This window comes from Lissotriton helveticus, chromosome 1_1 (assembly GCF_964261635.1).
Source record: "Lissotriton helveticus chromosome 1_1, aLisHel1.1, whole genome shotgun sequence".
NCBI classification, from domain to species: Eukaryota; Metazoa; Chordata; class Amphibia; order Caudata; family Salamandridae; genus Lissotriton; species Lissotriton helveticus.
In genome coordinates this window covers 6,804,766-6,830,810 of record NC_136057.1, presented here as the reverse complement: position 1 = coordinate 6,830,810, position 26,045 = coordinate 6,804,766, and the positions used below count along the sequence as shown (strand labels likewise).

The 26,045-nt window shown below is 47.0% G+C and overlaps 1 protein-coding gene across 2 annotated transcripts in view; it reads left to right on the top strand.

The window, feature by feature from the left end:
- The window catches only part of LOC144808341 (NXPE family member 1-like), a 157,424-nt gene that overhangs the window by 61,807 nt on the left and 69,572 nt on the right, over positions 1-26,045 (top strand). For both annotated transcript variants that reach the window (XR_013606852.1, XM_078673628.1), the window contains exon 3: positions 11,550-12,343. Coding sequence is in view for 1 of the 2 variants with exons in the window: in XM_078673628.1 (XP_078529754.1) it covers positions 11,550-12,343 (794 nt within the window). In the remaining variant the exon portion in view is untranslated. The remainder of the gene's footprint in view (positions 1-11,549; positions 12,344-26,045) is intronic.

Here is a 26,045-nt window from a genome sequence, read left to right as displayed (position 1 = left end):
CCTCTAGGTATGTAGATAGCGACGCTCTCAGGACAGACCTAAAAAGTAAAACCATTTTAATCCCACACATTCAGGCTAATAGAATCCCAAAGAGAGGTCTTAATATCACTGTGAGAAAATGGTGACATCCCTTATTGCAGTTGCTGTAGCATTGCTTCTTCACAGAGAGCTAAACTGTTACACAGGAATGAACTTACCACTGATGCGTAGACTATAAATAAGAATACGGCTCATCTAAGAATTCTAATTTGCAGTTTTTCAGTTCATAACATTAAAATAGAAAAAGACATCTTATACGCTTGCTGCAAACAAAGAATGTGTGCTTTTTGGCTGATCACAAGAATTTGCCCTGTGCTCTCCATCAGAAGGCTTTATTCAATGATGACTTATTACGTTTTCACCTCAAACACATTTTTGAATGGATAAACTCTTTGGTTCTAGATGTATAAATAAGACACTCATGTTTAAGACTAGTATATCGTTAAATTAGTATGCCGAGACCAATTGGCATTGCCAATGCTTGTTTTTTTAACTGTCTTAAAAATATTATTAAATTAACTAAATACTGAATATAATTAATAAAAACATAGTTAGAATGTTTTTTAAATGTTAAAAATGAATAATAATAAATGTAACATAAAATAAAAATAAACATACATATTTTTTTAATATATATATATATATTAACTTAATAATATTAATAAATAATTATTTTATTTAATTATAATATGTTAGAAACATAATAAAAATTGTATGTATACATAAACCTGTCATATAAATATAAAAATAAAATATGTATAATAAGTACAAATATTTAAATTAATAATTATTTGTAAACAAACTATTTTACACTACATTAACTATAACAGTAAATACAATTTTGGATAGTGTAGGGAATAAAATTACTGTTCCTACTCCAGAGAGTGCAACAGTAGGAAACTTTTTGGATAGCAAAGGGGAATAATTTACTATTCCCACTTCAGCAATTGCAAAGGTAGGGAAAGTGTTGGATAGCGGAGGGGAAGAATTTACTATTCCCACCCCATGGAGTGTAACAGTAGGGAAAGTGTTGGATAGCAGATGAGTTAAAATTACTATTCCCACTCCAGTAATTGCAACAGTAGGGAAAGTGTTGGATTGCGGGTGTGTAAAGATTACTATTCCCACTCCACTGAGTGCACCAATAGTAAAAGTGTTGGATAGCGGGAGGGTAAAAATGACTATTCCCACTCCAGCGAGTGCAACAGTAGGGAAAGTGTTGGATAGCGAGTGGATAAAAATTACTATTCCCACTCGAACGAGTGCACCAGTAGGGAAAGTGTTGGATAGCGAGTGGATAAAAATTACTATTCCCACTCGAACGAGTGCACCAGTAGGGAAAGTGTTGGATAGCGGGGGGCCTGTGAAAGGGTCAGGGTTTTGCGCACACACCTCATTTCAGGATAGGACCCTGTGATGTCGGGCGAAACACGGGTGCCTACTGAAGTTAATGGGTCTCCGATCGAACAGTGTTTGGTTGCATTGTAATCGGTCGGTTGGAACCGCCGACCGCAAGTCAGTTGGATGCGAGTCTGAGACGTGTTAGTCAGAAGCAATTCCGACCGACATCGCATGCGCCCCCTTAGTCTCTGAAATGAAAGTTTAACATCTTCAGTGCAAAGAAGAAGATGGCTGAAGCCGAAGACAGTTCTAGGAGGCCAGACACCCCTTGGTAGGACAGCTGAAAAGGATTTACTGCTGCGAAGAAGAATGTAGAAGCCTCAAACTCAATCTAACCAGTGATGCTCTTCCTGGTTCTCAGAGCACTTTTGGGACAAATTTTGTATAAGCCCTCAGTGTTCAATTTTGGGACATCTGGGTATATTTAGCACAACTTCCAAAGGTTCAGAACTAGAGGTGCACCACGTGGAGGGTCAGGAGGACTCACTCTGGCTCAGTCCAGGTGTGGGTTCAAGATGGAGGAAGCCTTTTTTTCCCTGTGGCTCTGAACAGGAAGCCAGGAAATTAGCCCTTGTGAGTCACTTGTGAGGACAATTGAAGATCCAGTCCTTGTCCTCAGGCAGAAGGTAGCAGACCAGCAGGACAGTTGCGGCAGCAATCAAACAGGACATAAGTCCTTCAGAGGAGTAGGCCAGCAGAGTGGCAGTGCTTTCATCAGCACAATAGTCCTTCTTCCTGGCAAAGTGTCACAATTCCGGAAGTGTATTAAAGAGTTGGTGTCTGAGGTCCACTTTTTATACCCTGGTGCCCTGGTTCTGGAAGGTAGGAGAACCTTCTAGACAGGGACTTTGAAGTGCATGGAATTTCCTGACTCATCTGTCCTGGCTCCAAGTTGGCTGAAGTGACAATGTGAGGTCATAAAGCCCTTTGTGTGAAGGCAGTGGACAGGTTATGCAGTTGCAAGTCGGGCTGTGCTCAGCTCCGCCATCATCCTGACAGCAGATAGCTGATTCAGGCACACCTGATACCTCTGTTGTGTAACTGTCAGGGAGGAATTCACAAAGTCTGTCAGTTATAGACAGTTATGTGACCCAAGGCAGGCTACAGGCGAAAAAGTGTTAAGGGCAGGAAAATGCCAACTTTCTAAAAGTGGATTTTCAACATGGTAAGAAAAATCTGACTTTACCATCAAAGATGTTGCATCATTAATATTTCATAGACACCAACATGACAGGCTACCTGCTCCCAATTGGAAATTACAGCTTATTAAATTAAATTAAATGAGGACTTCTCTTTATTATCCTATGGGAGGGGTAAGCCTGCTAGTAATGAAAAATGAATTTGGGAGTTTTTCACTACCAGGACATGTAAACCTTCAAAGTACATATGTCAAAATCAATAGGTGTTGCGGTGGACTGCCACCCCAACACCAACTTCCCACCCCTCTCACGCTAATCATAGCGTGAAAGGGGACCTTATTTACAAGGCAGCGTGAAGCCACATAAAGAGGCTTAACGCTGCTTTGTAAATAAGGCGCAGCCCCTTTCGCCACAACAATGTCGATATAAATGACATTGTGGTGGTGATGGGGGCCTGTACAAATTCCCCTGAGGGGTGGAGGCAGCTGATTTGCATACTGATGTATTTCTTTTACTTGTACCATGGAGGGAGGTGACTACATGTCCAGGTATATCGCTCAGTAAGGATATTTCCTGCATTTGGATTATGGTTTCTATGCTTTGATGCTTGTGTCTCAATCATTCAGGGGCATATGTACAAGAACTGCAGCTAACGCTAGTTAGCGGCAGTTTTCTTAACGCGGTCCATCACCAAAAACTATCGCCCTGTTTGCGATGTATTTTAAATAGATGCGATGAAAACTGCCAGTAACACTAGCGTGAAGATGCTACAAATTCTGATGCTAGTGGGCAAAAACTGATGAAAGGCCCATTAGTGGCAAGAAAACTTATGTTAGTCAGCTCAACGTGACTGTTTTTTACCTCTAGAGGCAAAAATAGACTCTAAGTCAGCCTCCAATGAAAAATACAAAATAAAACCAATGGAATGCAGAATGGAGCAGCCGGGGCTAAGGGCAGCACAGATCAACTCCCCTTTAAGCGTCCCAACAGCCAGGATGACCAGCCAGAGTCCCATTGGAAGAGGAAATTCAGGGCTACAGCAATGAAAAGATGCGTATTGCTGTGAAAAACCAGCGATGCCTCACTTTTCATTGTGCACTCCTTGCAACACCATGGTATCCAAAACCTTGAAAGTGCGGCCAGTCCCCGGGGCCCGGAGACCTCGTTGGGGCTGCGTCTGAGACACGGAGTGGGATGCGCAGGTGCTATGGAGTCTCTGGGCCGTGGCAGTAGAACATTGAGGTGCGGCGATCGTCCTTACCTGGTGGTGATATCTGGCAGGTCGCATGGAGACACGTTGCTGACCTGTGTGAAAAGACCGCATTGCGCACCTTGGAACCGTGAACATCAGAGGCGCTCCTGCGCACCAGCGAAGGGAGGTCTGCATCGCATACTACGATCCACCACTACGCCGGGGTGCACGGAGGAGATTATCAATGGTGTGCCGTGCCTCTCTGCAACATAAGCTGTTGCATGTTGTTCTGGCCGAATGCTGTGGACAGTGAGGCCCCTGAGCTGTACCAAATGTTTGTGGCGGGAACGCTGCAACTTTGTGCATAAGGGGGCCCTGTTGCAACACCTGCATCGGGAGGTTCCCCAGCAGATTTGGCAGTGACTGCTGTACCCAGTCTTGTGACTTCCCACCTGGTGGATTCTCCTGCTGGTCGAGTCACAGATTTGGAGAGAGTGCTGTGCATTGAGCCCCTGTGTCAATGTCCAGGTGAGGAGAAGGTGGGATTAATATTGGAGGAGGCCAGGGGGCGAGTCGGGTCCAGGCCTAGTGCCTGTGGGTGATGCACACCGTGCACTGCGGATGACCTACTTCACTAAGGGCACCGCACAAGACTGGTGGGGGGCTCCAATAACTCACTCAATAAGCTGAGAACGGCCATTGGTGGCAGTGGGTGCCTGGGGCCCGGGCCGGTTCTTGCCCAGGCCCTTGGGTATGAAGCTTGATCCACTGTTACTTGCTGGGTAATTGGGAACACAGAATCTGGTCACACCAGTCACATTGGAAGAGCCAACCAGGTGGTGCTGACTTTCCTTGTCCCTTGTTAGTTTGCTTTTGGGTGTACGGGGGACTAAACCTTAGTAGACCTCCTCTTTCCACAGCGCTGCACCGTCTGTTTGCTGCTGCTGCTGTCCCCATCTGCTGCTGCTGATCCTCTGATACAGAGGTCAGGTGTTCAAGTCCCTCCTCCACCCGCAGGCTCCTACCCGCGCCTCATCCCTGGTGGTCCAGTGGTAGAGCGTCACTGCTCTGCAGCTTGACTTCCCTCCTGTCATTCTTGTCTAATGTTCCTGTACATCTTTCTGCTCTTCTCCGTTGCTTTCCTTCTTTCCTTTTTATTTTTTTGTTAATCTTTGCTGTGTTTGGCTTTGTCTTTCCTGTGCTTTTTTGCAGTTCCTTTTTCCCTATCCTTCCCCACATTGCTTCTGCAATCGCCCGTGTTCCCGTCTCCTTCAGTGTCCTTCCCCGCGTTTCCCGCCTCACAGCTGGCCAGCCCCCCTGCAGCACTACTTAATGGTGGAATCTGTGGGGCCATGTACATCAGGCATGCCACTGGCAAACCAAAGGGAAGCCAAAGGAAAGCCCGACTGTGTCCGCCTGACTGTGTACGGTGACCAGCACCAGGGACCCTGCCTCTCAGACACTCCACCGCTATGACACCAGCACCCTCCTCACCCTCAACCGTTGACGCCACGCCGCCTGCCATCTAGCATCACCAAAGGATACCCTTGCACCCTGCGCCTGTTGAAACTGCAAACACACCTTCTGCTACATCAGCAAACCAGTACCTTCTGTGGCCCTGCTGACCAACAGCAGACCTGGCCGGCTCAACTCCATCCTCCTCAATGTGGGGTCCCTCCACAAATACGCCAGAGGCATCTGGGACCTACTCAACGCCACCGCTTCAGACATTGGTTTCTTCACAGAAACCTGGTCCAACCCCTGCTCCGGACCAGGCATTGCCATTGCCACCCCTGACTGCTTCTAAATCACCCGCAAGAACCACCCTGACCGTCTAGGAGGAGGCATTGCGTTCATCTACGAAAGCTCACTCCGACTGACCAAACTATTGTTATCACTCACAGAAAATGAAGAGGATCCTGTGACGATTTCTCAATTACTTGAGGATTTGCAAATTAATCAGAGTCAATGTATGGGTAGTGGACTAAAAAATAAATCGAGGTGGACCCCTCAATTATCATCAGGCAATATGATAGATGCCTTTTATATGGCGGTTAACTTGGACAGAGACAGACTGATAGATATGGACAGGAGAGTTAAAAGATACAATAGAGAAGACAATTTGACGAGGAGGGAAGGGGGAGCTTTGAAAATGATGACTACTAAACCAGAGCTAATCATACGAATGGCTGACAAGGGTGGAAACAGTGTCGTGATGGACGAGGTAGATTATAACGAAGACATTTTAACCTAACTCAGCGATGACAAATGTTATAAACGACTGACAGCAAATCCGTTACAGATAGTTTCAAGTAAGATAAATTGCAAATTGAAAGAGTGGTTTGAACACACATTACTTGAATATGACGAATACATGTATTTAAAAGTGGAGTTCCCCGGTCTCCCTGCTTGCATAGTTTGCCGAAAATCCACGAGAACAGACAAAATCCACCTGGAAGACCGATTATCTCGGGGATAGGGGGACCCTCAGAAAAACTTTTTCAATTCTTTGGTACTTTTGTTGGATTTGGCTGGCCGCACTTTGGGATTATTTGACTTATTTTGGAACTTCATATACATCATAACTGGAAGAAGACCTTTTGTTGGATTTGGCCTTACTCTGGAAATATGATTTACTAAGAAGGACTGATTGCTGAATTGTGTATATTGTATATTCGACTGTACCTATATGCCAAATACAGGTACTTATATGTAAACCTATTACCAAATGATGGTTATTGAAGTTTGTTTACTTTAAGAGTGCTCAGGGAGGAACTGTACCACTGCGTCAGTACCTTACACCTGCCTCATGGCAGGCGTAAGTGTGACGGAGTGCCACAGGGATAGGCTGGTCGCAGACATTGCTGGAGTTGTATCATGCGTGTGACACAACTGTAGCAATGCGTGACTTTAGCGCTGACAGATACATCAGGATTCCAGATGTATCTGTCATTAATTGCAACATGGAGCGCTGTACAGTGAATACAGCGCATCCATGGTGTCTCTAGAAGGGCGTAGTGAAAAGTGTTGCTGAGGCAGTATTTTTGGTTTTTCAGTTTTTGCATGGGAACGCCTGCCTTGCATCTCATTTTCGTTAACTCCCACTAACAGAAGTGGCAATCTTAAAAATGCACATTTTTGCCATAAAACTACTGCTAACTGAGGTTAGCGGCAACTTGTAAATAAGGCGATAAAAAAGAAGCCGCGGTAACGCTACGGCGGCGTTAACTCCTTGTACATATGCCCCTCAGTGTTCTCAACAGGGGGCGACGTCTATGCATCAACATACATTCAGGCAGAGATTGTCCCAGCAACGATGCCAATATCTGGCTAGTTTCAAAAGAGCAGGCTCTCCTATGCACCCAGCATCGGCCTCACCTCACTTGTGGTGGCCAGATCGATGACTTACCAATCCACGTGCCATTAAACATTCATTTTTCTTTTACTGCTCTATGAAGTGAAGATCGAAGTGCAGGAGTATGGATCCTGTTAATTGTTGCTGAGGCGCTGATATCTGAAGTTGACATACGTCATCAGAGCCTGGCTTCCACCAATGCCCTTGGCTTACCAATGGTTCTCCTTCTCAGGTGCCAGTACCTTGTCTTCATTTCGGGGCCACTGGTTGAAGCTCTGCAGCTTCCACGTCAGAAAAGAAACCGCAAGAAACAGATGTGTTCAGTCTCCTGTGCCTTAGATGCGGAAGTTAAGCCTTGCACAGGATGAAACAACTACAGCTGCTTTCTCCGGAGGAAAAGGTGTAGTGGACCAGTTCGGCAGACAGAATAGCTGCTGTGAGGGGGCCCGATTCACAGAACTAACTTAAGACAAAATCCTAAACTTACTACCATTTTCGTATTCACAGAAGGCACTTACTCATTTCGGTATTCACAGAAGTTAGGACTCCTAAATTTAGGACTCCTAAATGCTTTCTGTGAATACCGAAAGTCTTAAAATGAGGGGTTTTCTCAATTTAGTAGTAGTAAAGTTAGTCCTAACTTTACTACTACTAAACTGAGAAAAATCCCAATTTTAAGACTTTAGGTATTCACAGAAGTCATTTAGTAGTCCTAAAGTTAGTAGTCCTAACTTTACTACTACTAAACTGAGAAAAATCCTAACTTTAAGACTTTTGGTATTCACAGAAGGAATTTAGGAGTCCTAACTTCTGTGAATACCGAAATGAGTGTCTTCTGTGAATACCAAAATGGTAGTAAGTTTAGGATTTTGTCTTAGGTTAGTTCAGTGAATCGGGCCCAATAAGAGGGAACAGAACCAAGGCCCATTTCACGAAGACCAGCAGGCAAGATCGGCTCAAGGAGAAGCTTCCTCAGGAGTCACTAACATTTGCTGCTCAGCACCTTTACCAAATCTCAGTCAAAATGATCTTCATCACAAAACAGTCAAGTGCGTCCCAGACGCACTGAAGCTTTGCACCTGCTGGTGAACCTGCAACAACCCTCAACGTGAACCTTATACAAATGCTGTATGTTATGATAGTGTGTGCCTGCAACAGTGACTCAGTGGTGGCCAGGGATTGCTGCATGGTTAAGGCACTTTAACAACCTCTGTAACTTTGTGTTTGATGTAGAGCTTGGAGCGACAGGTCACTCCATCACAAATGTGATGGATATCTTTTCCTCTGGATTACAAGTGCCCTTGAATATAAGGGATTTGTAATACAGCAGGCGGAATATCCATCACGTTTGTGTCGCAGTGACCCGGTCCGCTAAATTATAAATCAGGCCTTTGTTGGGTACCTAAGTGCCATGTTCTTATGCTGTAAAGCATTGTGGGGTTCCCATTTTCATAAAGTATTCCCAGGTAATACTTTTTGTGTGAAGCAAGTTGCACCACATTCAGCACCCCTCTTCCCATTTTCAACTCCGGGATATCACAAATACAAGCTTTGGGTGTCTCCTACCAATCACTTAGGGTTTCCCTCCTTCAGTACTTCCTTAAAAAGCAACCCACAAAGTTTCTACCTCTCTTGAGGACTAACTGCAAAGTGGCATCCTATTTCAGAAATATCCAGGAACATTCTACTTTCCCCCCTTAAACGTCAATCAATGCTGGAGGCTTGAGGTTCGCTTCTTAGGGCACGATTACGATGTCGTCTGGAAACGGTCCTGACTGAATCGGGTTTGGACTAGTGTCAAAACGAATCGGGTCCTGCAAGTCCGACCGACCTATTATAATGCTTCCCAACATCGTTTGGTTGGACTCGCATTGACTTCAATGGGAGGGTGCGTTCTGAACGAGATCACAGGCTCCCATTGAAAAAAGGGGTGGTTGGACTCTCTACGACAACTTTGAGGAATATAACCATGGCACCAATCCAACACCACGCACCAGCAACTCCACTCAGTCGGCCATCCTCACGTGGACTCCTGTCACCACAGAAGACACCGCAAAGACAAGGAGGTGCATACACTCTGGAGCAACCACCAACCCCTGCCCGCTACACATCTTCCACAGGGCCACCTCTGACATCACACCAGAACTAGGATGGACAATCAACTGCACCCTTGAAACAGGCACCTTCCCCGACGACTGGAAACACGTAGAAGTCAAACTCCTCCTCAAGAAGCCCTCCGCTAGCCTGACAGACCTCAAGAACTACAGGCCCATCTCCCTCTTCCCGTTTGCCACCAAAGTCACCAAGAAGATCGTCAACATCCAGCTAACGAACTTCATAGAATCCAACAACATCCTCGACACATCTCAATCCGGCTTCTGCTGCGACCACTTTCCTAGCACACTTCTCGACCAAGGCCACACTGCAGCCCTCATTCTACTAGACCCCTCAGCAGCCTTTGACACTGTCTCCCACTGCAGACTAGCCGCCAGACTCCACAACGCCGGCATATAGGGAAAATGCCCTAGACTGGATCCGCTCCTTCCTCGCCGACCGAAGTCAAAGAATCAGACTCCCTCCATTCCTCTCCGAACCAACAGAGATCAGATGCGGAGTACCCCAAAGATCCTCCCTCAGTCCCACACTCTTCAACATTGCTCGCCTTGCAACCATCGTCAGAAAACACAGACTCAGCATAGTATCCTATGCCGACAACACCCAGCTCATACTCTCCCTCACCAAGGAACCCGACATCACCAGGCACAACTTCCAGGAAGTAATGAAGAAGGTTGCATTCTAAAATGAAAATCCGTTCAAATGGATCCCCCCGAATCCAGGAAGACCATCACCCATGCACATCACTAGTAGGCTGGACTGCAGGAACGCCCTCCACGCCAGAATCGAGAAATCTCTACTCCACAAACTCCAGACTGTCCAGAACGCCGCAGCCAGACTTGTCCTTCTCAATCCCACGACAAGAACACATCACACAGCACTTTCAAGATCTCAAGTGGGTCCACGTCGAAAAAAGAATGACCTTGAAGCTGCTCACATACACCTACAAAGCCCTCTACAACACCGGAACCCAGTACCTCAACAAAAGAATATTTGTCTACACCCTCAAGAGAAACCTCTGCTCTGCTGACCGAATGTATGATGTTACTATGACATACATTACCACGCAGTAGGTTACAACGCGGACATTACATCGTCAGCGTTGTTACCACGCATGGCTTTACATCGCAAGACGATTCTACGACTTGCACTAGATGGCGCGCTGGACGTAGGAATAGTATAAAGTGCTATTCATACTCTAGTTGGTGCAACAGTAGGGAATGTGTTGGATTTAAAATCCAACACATTCCTTGGTGTTACTCGCCATCTAGCGTAAGTCGTAGAAACGACTTGCGATGTAATGCCATGCGTGGTAACAACACAGACGATGTAACGTCCGCTTTGTAACCTACCCGCATGGTATTGACAGCGTTATAAACGCTGTTTCCCGACCCAGACCTGGAACGAACTCCCCCTCAGCATCAGACGATGCCCCACACTGCAAGCATTCGGGCGGAGCTTCAAGACGTGACTCTTGGGATGACCGGAGCTGCCAGAAACAGCCCCCTCGCCCTCCAGCACCTTGAGACCCTCAGGGGTGAGTAGTGCGCTCTTCAAATCCCTGATTGATTGTAGGGGAAAACCTTGCACCCTGTGGCCGGCACCACATGGTGCCTGCCACATTGTGCATGGTTGGGAAGAAGGGTCCCATGGGTACCCCCACAGGCCCTCCGGGTGAAGGGATGACTGCAATGGGCCCCCAAAGACCGATTCCAACAGCCATTTAGTTCCGGGCAAACCGAACTGGAACAGCTGTCCGAATCAGTCATCATAATCGGTTGTCCGGAAACCGTAACTGTACTAATCAGCTCTAAAAGGCTTGGGTTGTGCAAATACCTTTAGGACCCGATTCGGACTGCTCGTACGGTTTCCAGACATCGTAATCGTTCAGTTGGAAAGCTGTACGATTCGATCAGAAACAAGGGTTCCAAATCTGATTCTGCAAAACCAAATCCCATCCGGAGCCCTTCCAAACGGTATCGTAATCTGGACCTTAGTAGAAAACTTTTCCTTAACTTCATTTCTGTGCTCCACCCTGTGGAGTTTCAGCTTACAGTTCTGAGGTTCTCCTACTCTTAAGTTTCCTGTGACATCCTGACTCTTGATACTACAACTGTGGTCCTATGGCACGTCTGTCTTGGTGTTCAAATGCTTTGTTCGAAGGGGTGGTTTGTTGTATAGATAGATACCATTACCTTTTTCTCGGACGTCATTGCTACATTAAAAAAGGGTATACAATATGTCAATTTGTGACTCTTCTGTGTATAATGCAGTATAATCATGTGATGCTTTTTCTTGTTGTTGCCAGTTTCCTACTTTAAGCCATTTTTGCCAAATGACGTCTGTCTCAGAACCCGTCTTGGAGAAGATGCAAGACAACCTGGAAGACAAATTAAAGTTCACGTTGATGAACTTTCCAAAGGTTCCCATGAGGGCTGTAAATGAGTCAGAGAGGAGGACTCCATCGAAAGAAGTTGATCAGCAAGTAAAAACGATCATGAGAAAAATAGATCAACGAATACCCAAAGTAAGCTTCACCCACCCGGATAACGCAACGTGTGCGGCAAAGAGCAAGGTGTCCATCATAAACCCCAGAGAGAGGTACTGCATTGGGGACAATGTGACCATTCAGATTGATGTGTTCGATTACTTGGGTAACAAGAAGAAATATGGTGGTGACTTCCTACGAGCGAGGATCTACTCGCCAGATCTCAAGGCAGGAGCTTCTGGGAAGATTGTGGACTTCCACAATGGAACATATCATGTAAAGTTTATCTTATTCTGGGAAGGAAAAGTGAAAGTGTCCCTCTTTGTGATCCACTCCAGTGAAGCTGTGGCAGCTCTATGGAGGGGACGCAACACTGGTTATAACTACATAGATCATAAGGCGAAATATACCAATGCAACGCATGAGGTTGAGGCCAAGTGCGGGTATGACCTGGACACTGAGGAGGAAGTCTGCAACTTGATGGAGGCGTTGGATGAGTATCCCTTCTACTGCATCAGACCTGCGCACATGTTCTGCAGCTCGATAACTAAAACGAGCAGCTACTACACCGGGCGCTCATACTTCACCGAGCTGGAGCGGCCACTCTTTGACAAGTAAGTGCCTCACCTTAGGCTACAGATGCTCACAGGGTCCATGGTCTAGCTCGGTTGGCAATGGCTTCTGTGTATTTGTGCACCATGTTTCCAAGTTGATGACTCTGGGGTGGTAGCACTGAAGAAAGATAGGTGCTTAGTAAGAAGCTGCTGCTCTGGCCAGGTTGGTACTGAAAAGAGGGGGGTTAAGGTCTTAGCCAATCATCATGGCAGAGACAGTTGCCCATCATTACACGTAGATCACGTATTTGTGCACCACACTTACATCGAAGGGCGTAGAGAGCTGAGGAGGCATGAAGTCCATCTGTGTCCTTCAGATTCCACTCAGATCTCAGGATGCGCTGGACCACGTCACCGGATGAAATGGATAAGTCCCTTGCACAACACACACCAATGACTTCATTGTATACATGTGGGTATGAGTGCGATTTATATATCACACAAGTATCGACAAAGCAACCGATCATTCTACAAGAGAAGCTTCCAGTAGTGTTCAAGGGCTGTGTGAAATGTACCCTGGGGGGAGGGGCTGTGTGAAATGTACCCTGGGGGGGGTGGTGGTGTGAAAGGTACCCTGTGGGGGAGTGACAGTGTGAAAGGTACCCTGGCGGGAGGGGATGTGTGAAAGGTACCCTGGGGGGAGGGGATGTGTGAAAGGTACCCGGGGGGGGAGGGGATGTTTGAAAGGTACCCGGGGGGGAGGGGATGTGTGAAAAGTACCCTGGGGGAGGGGCAGTGTGAAAGGTACCCTGGGGGGGAGGGGCAGTGTGAAAGGTACCCTGGCGGGAGGGGATGTGTGAAAGGTACCCTGGGGGGAGGGGCAGTGTGAAAGGTACCCTGAGGGGAGGGGATGTGTGAAAGGTACCCTGGGGGGAGGGGCTGTGTGAAAAGTACCCTGGGGGGAGGGGCTCTGTGAAAAGTACCCTGGGGGAGTGGCTGTGTGAAAGGTACCCTGGGGGAGGGGCAGTGTGAAAGGTACCCTGGGGGAGGGGCTGTGTGAAAGGTACCCTGGGGGGGAGGGGCAGTGTGAAAGGTATCCGGGGGGGAGGGGCGGTGTGAAAGGTACCCTGAGGGGAGGGGATGTGTGAAAGGTACCCTGGGGGGAGGGGCTGTGTGAAAAGTACCCTGGGAGAGGGGTTGCGTGAAAGGTACCCTGGGGGAGGGGCTGTGTGAAAGGTACCCTGGGGGAGGGGCTGTGTGAAATGTACCCTGAGGGGAGGGGCTGTGTGAAAGGTACCCTGGGGGAGGGGCTGTGTGAAAGGTACCCTGGGGGAGGGGCTGTGTGAAATGTACCCTGAGGGGAGGGGCTGTGTGAAAGGTACCCTGGGGGGAGGGGCTGTGTGTAATGTACCCTGGCGGGGAGGGGCAGTGTGAAAGGTACCCTGAGGGCAGGGGATGTGTGAAAGATACCCTGGGGGGAGGGGCTGCGTGAAAGGTACCCTGGGGAGGGGCTGTGTGAAAGGTACTCTGGGAGGAGGGGCTGTGTGAAAGGTACCCCAGGGGGAGGGGCTGTGTGAAAGGTACCCTGGGGGAGGGGATGTGTGAAAGGTACCCTGGGGGGAGGGGCTGTGTGAAAGGTATCCTGGGGGAGGGGCTGTGTGAAATGTACCGTGGGGGGCTGTGTGAAAGGTACCCTGGGGGGGAGGGGCAGTGTGAAAGGTACCCTGGGGGAGGGGCTGTGTGAAATGTACCGTGGGGGGCTGTGTGAAAGGTACCCTGGGGGGAGGGGCAGTGTGAAAGGTACCCTGGGGGAGGGGCTGTGTGAAAGGTACCCTGGGAGGAGGGGCTGTGTGAAAGGTACCCGGGGGGAGGGGCTGTGTGAAAGGTACCCTGGGGGAGGGGTTGCGTGAAAGGTACCCTGGGGGAGGGGTTGCATGAAAGGTACCCTGGGGGAGGAGTTGTGTGAAAGGTACCCTGGGGGAAGGGGTGTTTGAAAGGTACCCGGGGGAGGGGATGTGTGAAAGGTACCCTGGGGGAGTGGCTGCGTAAAAGGTACCCAGGGGGAGGGGCTGTGTGAAAGGTACCCTGGGGGAGGGGATGTGTATTAACTAAGAGTGACAAAATAGAGTGCACTGGAGAGGAGCAGGTAGATTTTATGTATTATTATTTCAACTTTTATAGTGCAGGCTAGACCCAAATGGTGTCAATGCACTTTACAAAAGCACCAAGACAATACAAAAGAACTTTAGTTTTGTTGCATTACAGTTTTCTGCAGCCATGATTCAAGATGAAAATGACAAGCAAACACAATGCTTTTCTTTTGGGTACATTTGTAAAGTGATTTCCAGGTAGTCTTCCAGTCCTTGCCTTGACTTGAGTTAACAAGCGGCAGCGATAATTATCGCTGACCGCTGTTAGCGTGAGGATATCTTTCGCCAGCTATTGCTGCCGATAATCTCCATGTTAGCGTTGTATTAACAGCACTTAACCCCATGGAGATAAAAATCCCAGCGATAGCGGGGATTATTGCTGTTTTCAATGTAATATCGCTGTTTTCCAGCGATATTCCATTGAAAAAGGCGATTACCTTGTTGATAGGGACTGTGGTTTTAGCCACATAATCCACCCCCCATTACAGGTATGCCTAAATCAGGTATTTAGCAGACGTTAAATTCCTGAGTTAAGCACCTGTTAGCGATATAAATCGCAACACTAATGCTGACTGGGCCTCGTTGTTAATATCGCGAAGCCCCGTTAGCGATAGATTTCCCTGAAGTGTTCCCAGACACACCTACCACACGCCTACCTTGCATCTCATTAGAGATGTGAGGCTAGGCGATAACAAATCCGGTCACTAAGTGTTGAAAACCAACGCTAAGTGGCCTTGTTGACACGGCGATATGATTGTCGTCGCTTAGCGTCCGAAAGCGGCAATAATGTATTTATCGCCACCTTGTTTATATGCCCCTGAATGTACATATTTGTTTTTAACCATATTTTATTGAATTCACAGTCACATCTACTTCTACATTCCATTAGAGCTATATATCAAGTTCTTCTTATCTTACAGTACAACAATATGTGAGCTCGGAATTGCATACAATAAACATACCTATCAGATGAGCCAGGGTCCATTAACTCTCTCCCCCACCCCTCGCCCCTTGCAGATCCCACCAGAGGCCTCACCTGAGCTAAATATTTTATCACAGTGTAAGGTTGATGTGTGTCCTATCTTGCCCCTTCCCCTTCTATTGTGCAGTTAATTAGTTGAAATCTACTTTATTCAGAGGTGTTTAGGTTTGAATCCCCCTGCTTCCTGTCCTATCAGACTTCCTCTGGGCGTCGGTCCTGTGGGGCTTGATTCGCCTGAGGCAGGTTGGATGTGACATTCCCGTGGCGATAGGGGCTTGTACATATGCCCCTCTGGGCCTTCTACTGAAGCCTCTCATGCACTTGCTCTTTCAATAGAACCAATGCCCCACTGTGCATTTCTAAGGAGAGCCCTCCCTTCAGAGCGCGCCCATTGTTCTAGTTCTTTTTCCCACGGTAACAATCGGGTTCCCTCCTGCGCCTTCCAGTGCCTTGTTATTTCTCTTTTGGCCCAAACCAATGGCAGGTCTTGAAACCTTCTGGTGACCCATGTTTTGGAGGTATGGAGAAATAAGCCCAGTAGGCAGTGCGCGGGGTCCCCTGGTACCGAGTGGTCTATAATCTCCCCAAGTGCTTCAGTCCCTTGTCTCCAAAAATCCCGCAGCACTGAGCATGTCCAGAGCATGTGTAGGATATCTGCTCCCAATTCTCTGCATCTTGGGCATTTCATATCTTTTCTATAGAAATATTTATTGATCCGACCTGGGGTAAGATATGCCCTATGCAGTATGAAATAATGAATTAGACGGAAACGGGCGTTCCTTGACCCTTTAGGAGTCCCCGCTTTTACGGTTTCCCAGGCTTTGTTCTCTAAGGGGATATTTAGGTCCTCTTCACATCTCTCTCGGAGGGTGGTCAGCGGTTCAAGGGTATCCCCGCCTAGTGCTGTATAAAGGCATGTGACCACCTTAATCCTACCCCCTACCATACCCATGTATCTGCAAGTTTCATGGTGTTCCAATAGTCCCGCCCCCCAATACTCCAGGATCGTCACCGCCACCTCCGTGCTGTAGGAACTGCCTATGGGGAATATCAAAGCTCTCCCTGAATACTTCAAGATTGGAGTAGCACCCGTCCTAAATAAAGTCCCCCAGTCTGGATGCCCCAGCCTCCCAGTCCCTCCCATTGCCCCCATGTGTTAACAGGTTATGGGGAGGTCCGTAGAATAAGGGACCAGGTTCCATGTCTTCTGGAGGCCTCGTCTCCAAAATCGCGGAACTAGTTGCAGCTCCCCGGTCTCTCCTTTCGGAACCCTGTCCATTCGTACCAGCATTCTCAGTAATGTGTTTAGGTCTGGTATAAGCTACCTCCCATCTCGTTACGGCGATTATTGCTCTGCAATCCTCCGGGTGAACCACTGTAGTTGGCCGGCCTGGCAGTATCTTTCAAAGTCAGGAACCGCTTGGCCCCCCTCCGTCGCTGGTCGCTGCAATGTTTTCAGGGCCACCCGTTTGCGCTCCATACCCGCGAGGAAACTCACCACTAAAGAATGTAACTCAGAATACCATCCAGGGGGTATCCATATTGGGAGTGTAGTAAAAAAGTACAATACCTGCGGAAATTTCACCATAAAAGAGTCACCCTCCCCGAGTTATAAAGGGAGCCCTTCCAAAATTCCATTCTGGTCTTCAAAGATCTTATAGCTGTCCAGATATTTACCTCAAACATGTCAGGGTGAGTATGGTATATCTTTACTGCTAAGTACTCTAAGCACCTAAGTTCCCGTTGTAGATTTCCTAGCTCTGGGGGGGGGGGGGTGCCTATTTTTTGTACGGGGAAAAAATCTGGACTTTTGCCAGTCAATGTGTAGGCCTGACCTTTCCCCAAATTCCATCATTAAGTCCCTTGCTCCCATCAACGTGTTGCCTGTGTTTTCCAGGAACATCAGGAGGTCATCTGCACATAATACTATATGATGAACACTAGTCCCAGGTGCATCCTCTATACTTTATGTTTGCTCTAGCCAGGCAGGTCCGCGGCTCCATAGCCACGGTAAAAAACAATGGGGAGAGAGGAACCCCTGTCTCGTACCCCGCTCCACGTGACATTGTTCTGATATGGTCTTACATGTTCTAAATCCAGCGAGTGGGCCCATATAGAGCAGCTTGACCCATCTCAGAAAACCTTGTCCCATTCTTTGTGTGACACTATATAGAAATTCCAACTCTAGACTATCAAATGCCTTTTCGATATCTACGTCAAAGACCACTGCCTCTCCCCCATCCTGCCACATGCTTCCATGATCGCCAGTAGGTGTCTTATGTTGAGTGCGGCGGTCCGGCCCGGGATAAATCCAGCCTGGTATGGATATATGAGTTCTGTCATTAACGGCTGCAGTCTCATCGCCAGTATCCTGCTGAGAAGTCCAGGTTGAGCATGGATAGAGGTCTATCGCCTCTACAATCCCGTAGAGATTTGCCTGGCTTGATGAGGGGGACTATCAGCCCCTCTCGAGTAGTGCTAGGGAGATGGCCCTCGTCCAATGCTGTTCCAAATAGCTCTACCAATCCGGGGGCCACACAGGCAGCGTAGAATTCTACAGGGACACCAGCACTGCCAGGTATTTTGCCTCTGGCAAGTCCCTTGATAATCACCCGTACTGTAGTTGAGTCCCAAAAAGTAGCCTGTCATGCAGGACATACGACGATTACGGATAACATTTACTGCGGGTCTGGTGGCAGACTGACTCTGTGTACACCCCGCCGCATATATTAGCCTATGGTTCGCATTAACTAGCTCGCAGTGCCACTAGAATCTCCTGTTATCACAGAGATTAGTTTGTGCAACTTTAGAACACAATAACCTCAGACTCGTGGAAACATTATATTACTTTTTACCCAGTCACTCGTGCTTGCTTGTTTTTGCTCTCAGAGAGATACAGAGAAGAAACAGTCGAACGTGTTTACAATAAGAATTTATTGTACAGTAGTTCTTCTCATGTAGAATACGTGTGCTGTTACGACTGTGACACAGAGTAAAAGAGATATAAAGCCAGCAGAACAGTGAATAAGAAGAAATAGTATTGTTCCAGCATTTTGCAATATAGAATTCATTTATAAAATAAAGTGCGTACTCCTAAGAGGCCTTTCTAGATGTACCTAAGTGTACCTACCATGTGAGTAGGTGCAAAAGAGCTAATGAGCCTAATAGCCTAATATCCTAGAATCTAAGAGCCAAGAATCCCGCTAGGATTTAGTCCAACCCCCATACCTGAATAGTGAGAGTCTGGGACTCCGTCCTGGACTCGAGATGGACACCCTACAAGGGATCGATAGACCATTGTCAGCTGGAGCGATGTCATGCCGGAGCCACAGCGTCTCTGGTCAGTGTGTCGGCCTTCAAGTCTTGGTTCCCTCCTGACTACTGATAGCAAGAGGTGCTGTATTTATACAGTCTATGTGCGTGTGTTAGCGATTGTTCAGTATGAGGATGACGTTTCGGGATTAAACCTTGTGCATCGATGGGAGAGATGAAGTGTACCTCCTGGAGAGTGTACTCATTAATTATTCATATATGCTAAGGATGATGTCTTAGCAGTAGCGATCGAGCAGAACCCACCCTCGTCATGAACTAGGTGAAAGGTTTTGTCCATAAAAGGCTGCTGACCTTATAAGGCGTTATGTCCATACAAGGCAGTCTTTCATTATTTGGAGTTATGTCCTTATAAGGCTCGGTCATATGAAATGACGGGAGCCGATGTAGGGAAAGTGTATGATGTTTAGGCCTGGGCGCTAAATTTCGTTCCGCTCGCGGAAATTACGATAATTTGACATTTTCACGTTCCATGGAGTGCGCGAAAATGTAAAAACTTTCGCAATCTGTCGCGAAACGGAAGCTTTTTCTTGCTTGTGCTTTAAATATGCGTTCTCGCGCGCGCGGTAGCGTCCCTGCGTTCGCGGATGAGTTTTCCTATGTTGGATTGTTGGTAGCAGGACACGCTATCCTGCGTGAGTTTGCGATCGCGAACACGTCATTCGAAGCCCCGAAAAGGAAATAAGCATCGCGAGCGGGCGGGACAAGTGAAAACAAGATGGCGACCGCATGGGGCAAGTTGGCGAGACATTTTTCAACGCAATCATGCAAAAAATATTGCTAACAGGTGGGGAAAAAAACTTTGTGTCTTCGCAATATTTCCGCGTGTTTGCGGAGATTTTTGACATTTTCGCGATAGTTTGCGAAAGTGAATTTCGCAAATTCCGCCCACCCCTAGTGATGGTCCCTGGACCTATATTAGGGTACCGATATCGAATACAACAGTACCTCATGTATGGTTCTGGGGGCTCCCAGCGTTTCCATTGGCAGTGGTATTTCCACTAAATACTCCCTTATGCAGACTCTCCATGATTTCACAATTTGCAAAATAATTGCAAAATCATGAGTTTTGTAAAAATGCTGCGATTTTTACAAATCTGCGTGCGAAATTTAGAAAATGTGATGCATGTCGCAATATCCTGGGGTCGAAGAAGACAATTTCGATGTTATAAATACATTTGCACTGCTATCAATCTTCTATACAGTCAATGTTAAATGAGGCCAATCTTTTTTCCACCGATCCCTCGAACAAGCTAAAATGCATTACACAGTTGTATATCGCCATCCGGTGGTTATTTAAAGAATTACGCTGCAGATCATTCGAAGCGGAACTCAAGTCTGTTAAACCATGTTTGAAATAACATTTACAGCTACAGACTTTCGAATGACACCAGGGCCACAGACTACATGAGCAAAGGCGTATATGTATACCCACGGTTAAAAAATGCATGGCAGTGAAAGCATATTAAGTAGAGACTTTACTAGATAATAGGGCCTTCATTTCGAAGTATAATTACTGAAATCAATAAGCACAAAGGTATTTAGCAGGTTATATAGTATACGTATCACGAGCCATTAACAATGCAATCTCGCTGTAGTAATCAAAGTAAATATTAGGGGGCATATTACCAAGGGAGGGCGATAGGCAATTATCGCCGATTTAGCTAAACGGCGATAATTCTATCGCCCTATTAGCAAGCTGTTGCTAACTGATGTTAGCGACAGCTTATAGGCGATAGCGAGCGGTTTGGGGCCCGCTTTGCATGTCAGCGATGTTTATCGCTAATGACATGCAAAGTGGGCGTACCCAAGCAGTTAGCGACTGAAAGCAGTCGCTAACGTCGCTATCGCCTATTAGCAAGGCAGGCGTAGCGTTGTAAATATTCACGCTAAGCGCGAATATCTCCAAATACTAACACCTGCCCAGACCAGTTCGAAGCCATGTTATCCAATGGGAGGTGGATGACATGGCTAAGAGGATTTCGTCGCTAATGCATGAATATAGCTGTATTCTCAGCGATATTCACGCATTTCGCCGCTATCGCTGGATATTTTAGCACAATGGAGAAAAACGTTGCTAATAGCACGTTTTCTCTGCTAACATATCCAGCGATAGGCAGCGATAAAAAAATCGTCGCTAAGCCTATTTAGCGATATATATCGCTACTTGTTGGTAATATGCCCCTTGGTGTTGTTATTGCCCACACAACTGGCACTCATTTTGAAAACATGAGAAGGATGAAAAGCTGGGCTATCCTCAATGAGATTTGAATCTTTGACCTTGAGGTCGTCTACAAAGCGGGGATTACATCGCGATGCTATTACATCGTGGTTTTCACAACACAAGTCGTTACAACGACTTGCGCTGGGGGGCGCTCTAGGACAAGGAATAGTAGAATTTACTATCCAATACCTTCCCTATTGTATGCAGACTGGAGTTGGGATAGTAAATTATACAACTCCTAAGTCCAGTGCCCTCCAACTCAAGTCGTTGTAACGATTTGCATTGTAAAACCCGCAATGTAATGTACCGCGATGTAAATGTATGCGTTGTAACGTCATACATCCACCTTGACACTTTCTACAGATTTCTAGGGTTGGATTGGGACTGGAAATTGGTCCAGGTATGCCAAAATGTGGCCCTAGCTTTGCACCTCCCAAGGGGAACCTACACACTTGTTTGCAACACATATTGAGCAGTTTTCAGTAACATGCACACCCCACAAAACACTTCAGACATGGGCTATAATCCACTCACACTTGTCTCCATTTATATATAAAATCTAGAGCCTCATTTACAACTAAATGACGCAGCGCTGCGCCGCAAACCATTTTGCTGCGCTGAGCTGCGTGATTTTAAAAGCACAGGGATGCGTCATATTTGTAACAATTTGACACATCCCTGTGCTTTCTCCTGCGCTGGTGCACAATTTGCTGCCGAAGCAGGCACCCTTGAACCTCGGTGCAAGCTGCCAGCGTTGAGGGGGTGATTCCATCCTAAAGTTACAAGCCTTTTTGTCGGAGGGGATGAGGCTGGAGCGTCCCTCCATCTTAGAAATTCCAGTCTCAGCCTGCGAAAGTTACTATTCCTGCTCTGCATCTCCCATACACCCGTACCCCAAAATCTGTAACAACTGAAGTAAAAGGGCCAGTCGTCAAAGTGAGGTTACAAATGAAGACAAGGCGGTACTAAGGAGGGATTAACAAGCCTATTTACGACTCAGAAGCCAGCATTTACGAAGGACAATGACAAATATGTACTGAGGGTGGGCGGGGCTTCTATTCCATACTCCAGTACAGCAAGACTCGCAGAGCGGCGCACTCTGGGCTCGACCTAAAAAGGAGGTTGATTCTGCAGTGGCAGAACCCAGAGAAAGAGCTCTAAAGAGCAAGATGATGGATGATTTTGAAAGGGATCAAAAGTGAAAATATATGTAAGGCTCTCAAATGCGAGAATTATTGTTTCCCATCAGAGAAACCCTGGGTTTTAACCCCTTCGCTGCGGCAGCAATTCCGCCGCAGCGCTAGGAGGGAGGGGGGGCCGCGCGGCGCTCCCATGCTCGTGACGGAACCGCTCCTTCACGAGCCTCGGGCGCGCTGTGCTTTTGACGGAGTGGTTCCGTCACGGCCCCGCCCGCTCAATGGAACAACCAGCGCAGGCACGATATCAGCACCGCGCAGGCGCGCCGAGCGGGCCGTGACGGAACCGCTCCGTCACCAGCACAGCGCGACCGAGGCTGGTGACGGAGCGGTTCCGTCACCAGCATGGGAGGGGTTAAAGGCAAAGACCGAAAGGAAGAGGGGTTTTATTTACAATATATGTGACCTGAGATTTTCTACGATGTCAAAGGAAATTTTATATAAACAGTGGAAAGATCCAGATAATTCTGCCATTCTGCGATTCTTGAACAAGAGACATTAGGTCAGAGATTTTTAAAGAGATTTTCCTCAAACTTCTAAGGTTTTTTTTTTTACAACCAAATGTTATTGATTTTCAATGAAACTAGTCACAGTCATGTGTCCTCTGTACTTCCAGACTATTACACAGGACCTGCCACTAGCAATCTCGGTACATTTATTAACATTAGCACTAAAAAAAATTTCCTCCACCCCCCTTGAGTTGCGCCTATGTGCACCCAGCCTGATCTCTGAGTATTCGTTGGTTCTTAGTCGTCAGTAGTTGTCTTAGTCTCTTCGTACGCCTGACAGCCTTGTTCTTGGTGCTCTCATCTATTCTGTTCCTCCTCAGGGTTTCCTGTGGTGGGTTGCCTGCCTCATCTTTGTCTTGCTCATCTACTGCCAGTGCACTGACTATATTCTCCCAAGCTCTGGCCCTGTCTATCTTCCCTACCCCTCGGTTAGCTCCCTACGTAGCAGTCTCCCCTCCGCCCCGTACATTTCTCCAACTCACTTTCCAGGAAGGAATTCTAGGCCCCCCGGTGACTTCCAGTTTCTGGCTAGCTCCCTTTTGGCCAAGTGATAGGCCAGGTCCTGAAAACTCCCAGGGCCTCATTCATGAGGCTGTGTGTCACTTTTACGCCGCTGGTGCATCACTTTTTGTGACGCACCAGTAGCGTAAAAAACGCGCCTTGTTGCGCCATATTTACAAAATGGCCAGGTATAATGTATGCAAGGGGGGCGTTTTGACGCAAGAAAGGGTCGTAGAAGTGATGCAGTGAAATCTATGAGATTTCACTGCGCCACTTCTAGGACACAGATGCATCAATTTCGTACGCCTGCCTCACAGCAGGCGTAAGACTGACACAGGCCATGTGAAAGTACACGTTGCTGGAGTTGCGTCACTTTTGTGGCACACTCCAGCAATGCGTCACTTTTGCGCCATACAGATACGTCAGAAATACTGACGTATCTGTAACTCCTTGCGTAATGATGCGTCATACTGTAAATATGACGCATCATTGGTGTCGCAAGGAGGGCATAATGAAAAGTGACGCACCGGTGTTTTCACGCAGCGATGCGTCACTTTTCATAAATGAGGGCCCCAGTCATTTTGTTTTTGGCCGTGTGAGGGAACCATCCTAATAGGAAATGTTCTGGGGTGTGCAGGACTCAAACTCAGAATGTTAACATTATTTTGGTTTCAATGGCATCGGCATCTAAGATTTTATTAGAGAATTCCCACCTGCCCAATGTCTGGAAGCTTCGTTTAAGAGGTCTGATGTTGCTTCTAATTTTTCAGCATATGCCACACCCAAGTGTTACTTAAACATTTTCAATACCTTCATGACTGCCTATAGGAAATGAAGACCCCCACTAATATTCTAGCAAGCATGAAACTGGTATTCAAATGAATCTCGGATGTCGCATTCGATAGCTCGTGGGCAGCCGCAGCATCGGTTGGGATTCAATAGATGTATGAGATCACAACGCATGCTTTTACTCCGCATGCCATTACAACGCAGTTTTTACAACTCAAGTCGTTACAACGACTTGCTGGGGGCACTGGATAGTGGAATAGTTTAATTTTCTATTCCAACTCCAGTCCCCGTGGATAGTAGAGAAGGTGTTGGATAGAAAATTAAACTATTCCCTATCCTACAGCGCCCTCCAGCGCAAGTCGTTGTAACGACTTGTGTTGTAATAGCTGCGTCGTAATGGTCGTGCGGAGTGAAAGTTGCATTGTAAACGATGTTCCCCGGCTTCAATAGCTGGTCATAGACTGCTTTGGATAAACTCATGGAAACTAGACTCCACTCAGAGAGGTCTACTTACAAAATGACATTTAGAAATACATCTCCTTCCTATGATGTTAGGACTGGAGCTGTGCTTCCGCAGAGCTGCAGACGCTTTAATCATGCCTGTTTCAAAGTGGAATACTCTGCTAAAACAGTTTTCATTAATTTGTGGCTGGAATAAATGATTATGAATGAAATAAAAACAGGGCAGCAACCCCTGCCTAAGGAGCCGCTCCCGGACATGCCCATAAACATATCTCTGGTTCTTAGCGGGCTTTCCGCCCATTTGGCCCCAGGGGAGGCAGGAAGACTGTGGTATGTTTCACTTCACTTCACGTGGTAACATGAAATGTGGCACATGCCAAGAATGGATTTTCCAATTATCTGGTAGACTGGGACGGTAGACCTTAGGGAAAAATAAAGGGAAACGGTACTAAGAGGTAACTGAGTGGGCGAAGGGAAACACCCCTTGTGTGTTCGGTTTGCAATGCACTCAAAACTTTGTAAATGCTGCATTAACTGAAGGAGACACACATTGCACATCCAACACTACTGAAGTCATGTGACATCATAAATTGAACCACCCTGCACCTCAGTCATAGGTGGCGAAATGCCCTGGGTGGGGAGGGGGAGTGATGAATGATGAATGGGATACTTCTGGCTCACTCAAAAAATACATTGAGTCAAGAGAGCAGAACATAAAATAAAAAATTCCCCCACTTTGACCCATAGCTTTCATAACCCTACGTAAACCAAGTAAGTGAAGTAGGGGAGCACTATACCCCTCTCCATGGAAAGATCTGCTTATTCATCAAAAAAATGCAAATATTAATTCATCCTTTCATTCTAATTCACCAGTAGCCACCTTGATTAAGCTTTACTTTACCTCATCCAGTCTTTCACCAACATTTCCAAAGTATTATCCATCCATTCAATATCCACCCTTTCTTCCAGTCATCCTTTTACCCACCCACCCTTTCTCCAATATACCATTTTCCTTTCTTTTAACCTTCTTTTTTTCACGTTTCCCTCAAGCAATCAACGCTTATTGTGTGAGCTTTTGGTAAGTTGCAGATAGAAGAGGCCCTTATAACTCAACTACCACTGCAGCTGATAAAGCTGGGGCGGGATCACGATCACGAGTTGACGACACCCTGGGAGCTAGTGAGTATCATTGTCAATAAGCAAACAATTATGCGACTTACCAGTGCCCGTACCGACCTCCACCTCTCCCCCTCCAACTGAATCCCCTCCTTCAGCTGCACTGGGGCCGGCGTCACTGCTGGTCTCTGTGGCCAAAATAAATATTTTAGATGCCAGATATGCCACCCTATATTTTTTCAGTCAAAAAATACAACAAGTTCAAGTTCAAAAATGTGTATAGCGCACTACTCATCCAGAGGGTCTCAAGGCGCTTGGGGAAGGGGGGGTATTTTACTTATCGAATATCCAAGTTTTTAGTTGCTTTCTGAAGGAGAGGTGGTTCTGTGTAAGGCGGAGGTGGGTGGGGAGAGAATTCCAGGTTTTGGCCGCTAAGTAGGAGAAGGATCTTCCTCCTATGGTGGATCTATGGATGCGCGGAATTGCGGCGAGGGCTTGATTGG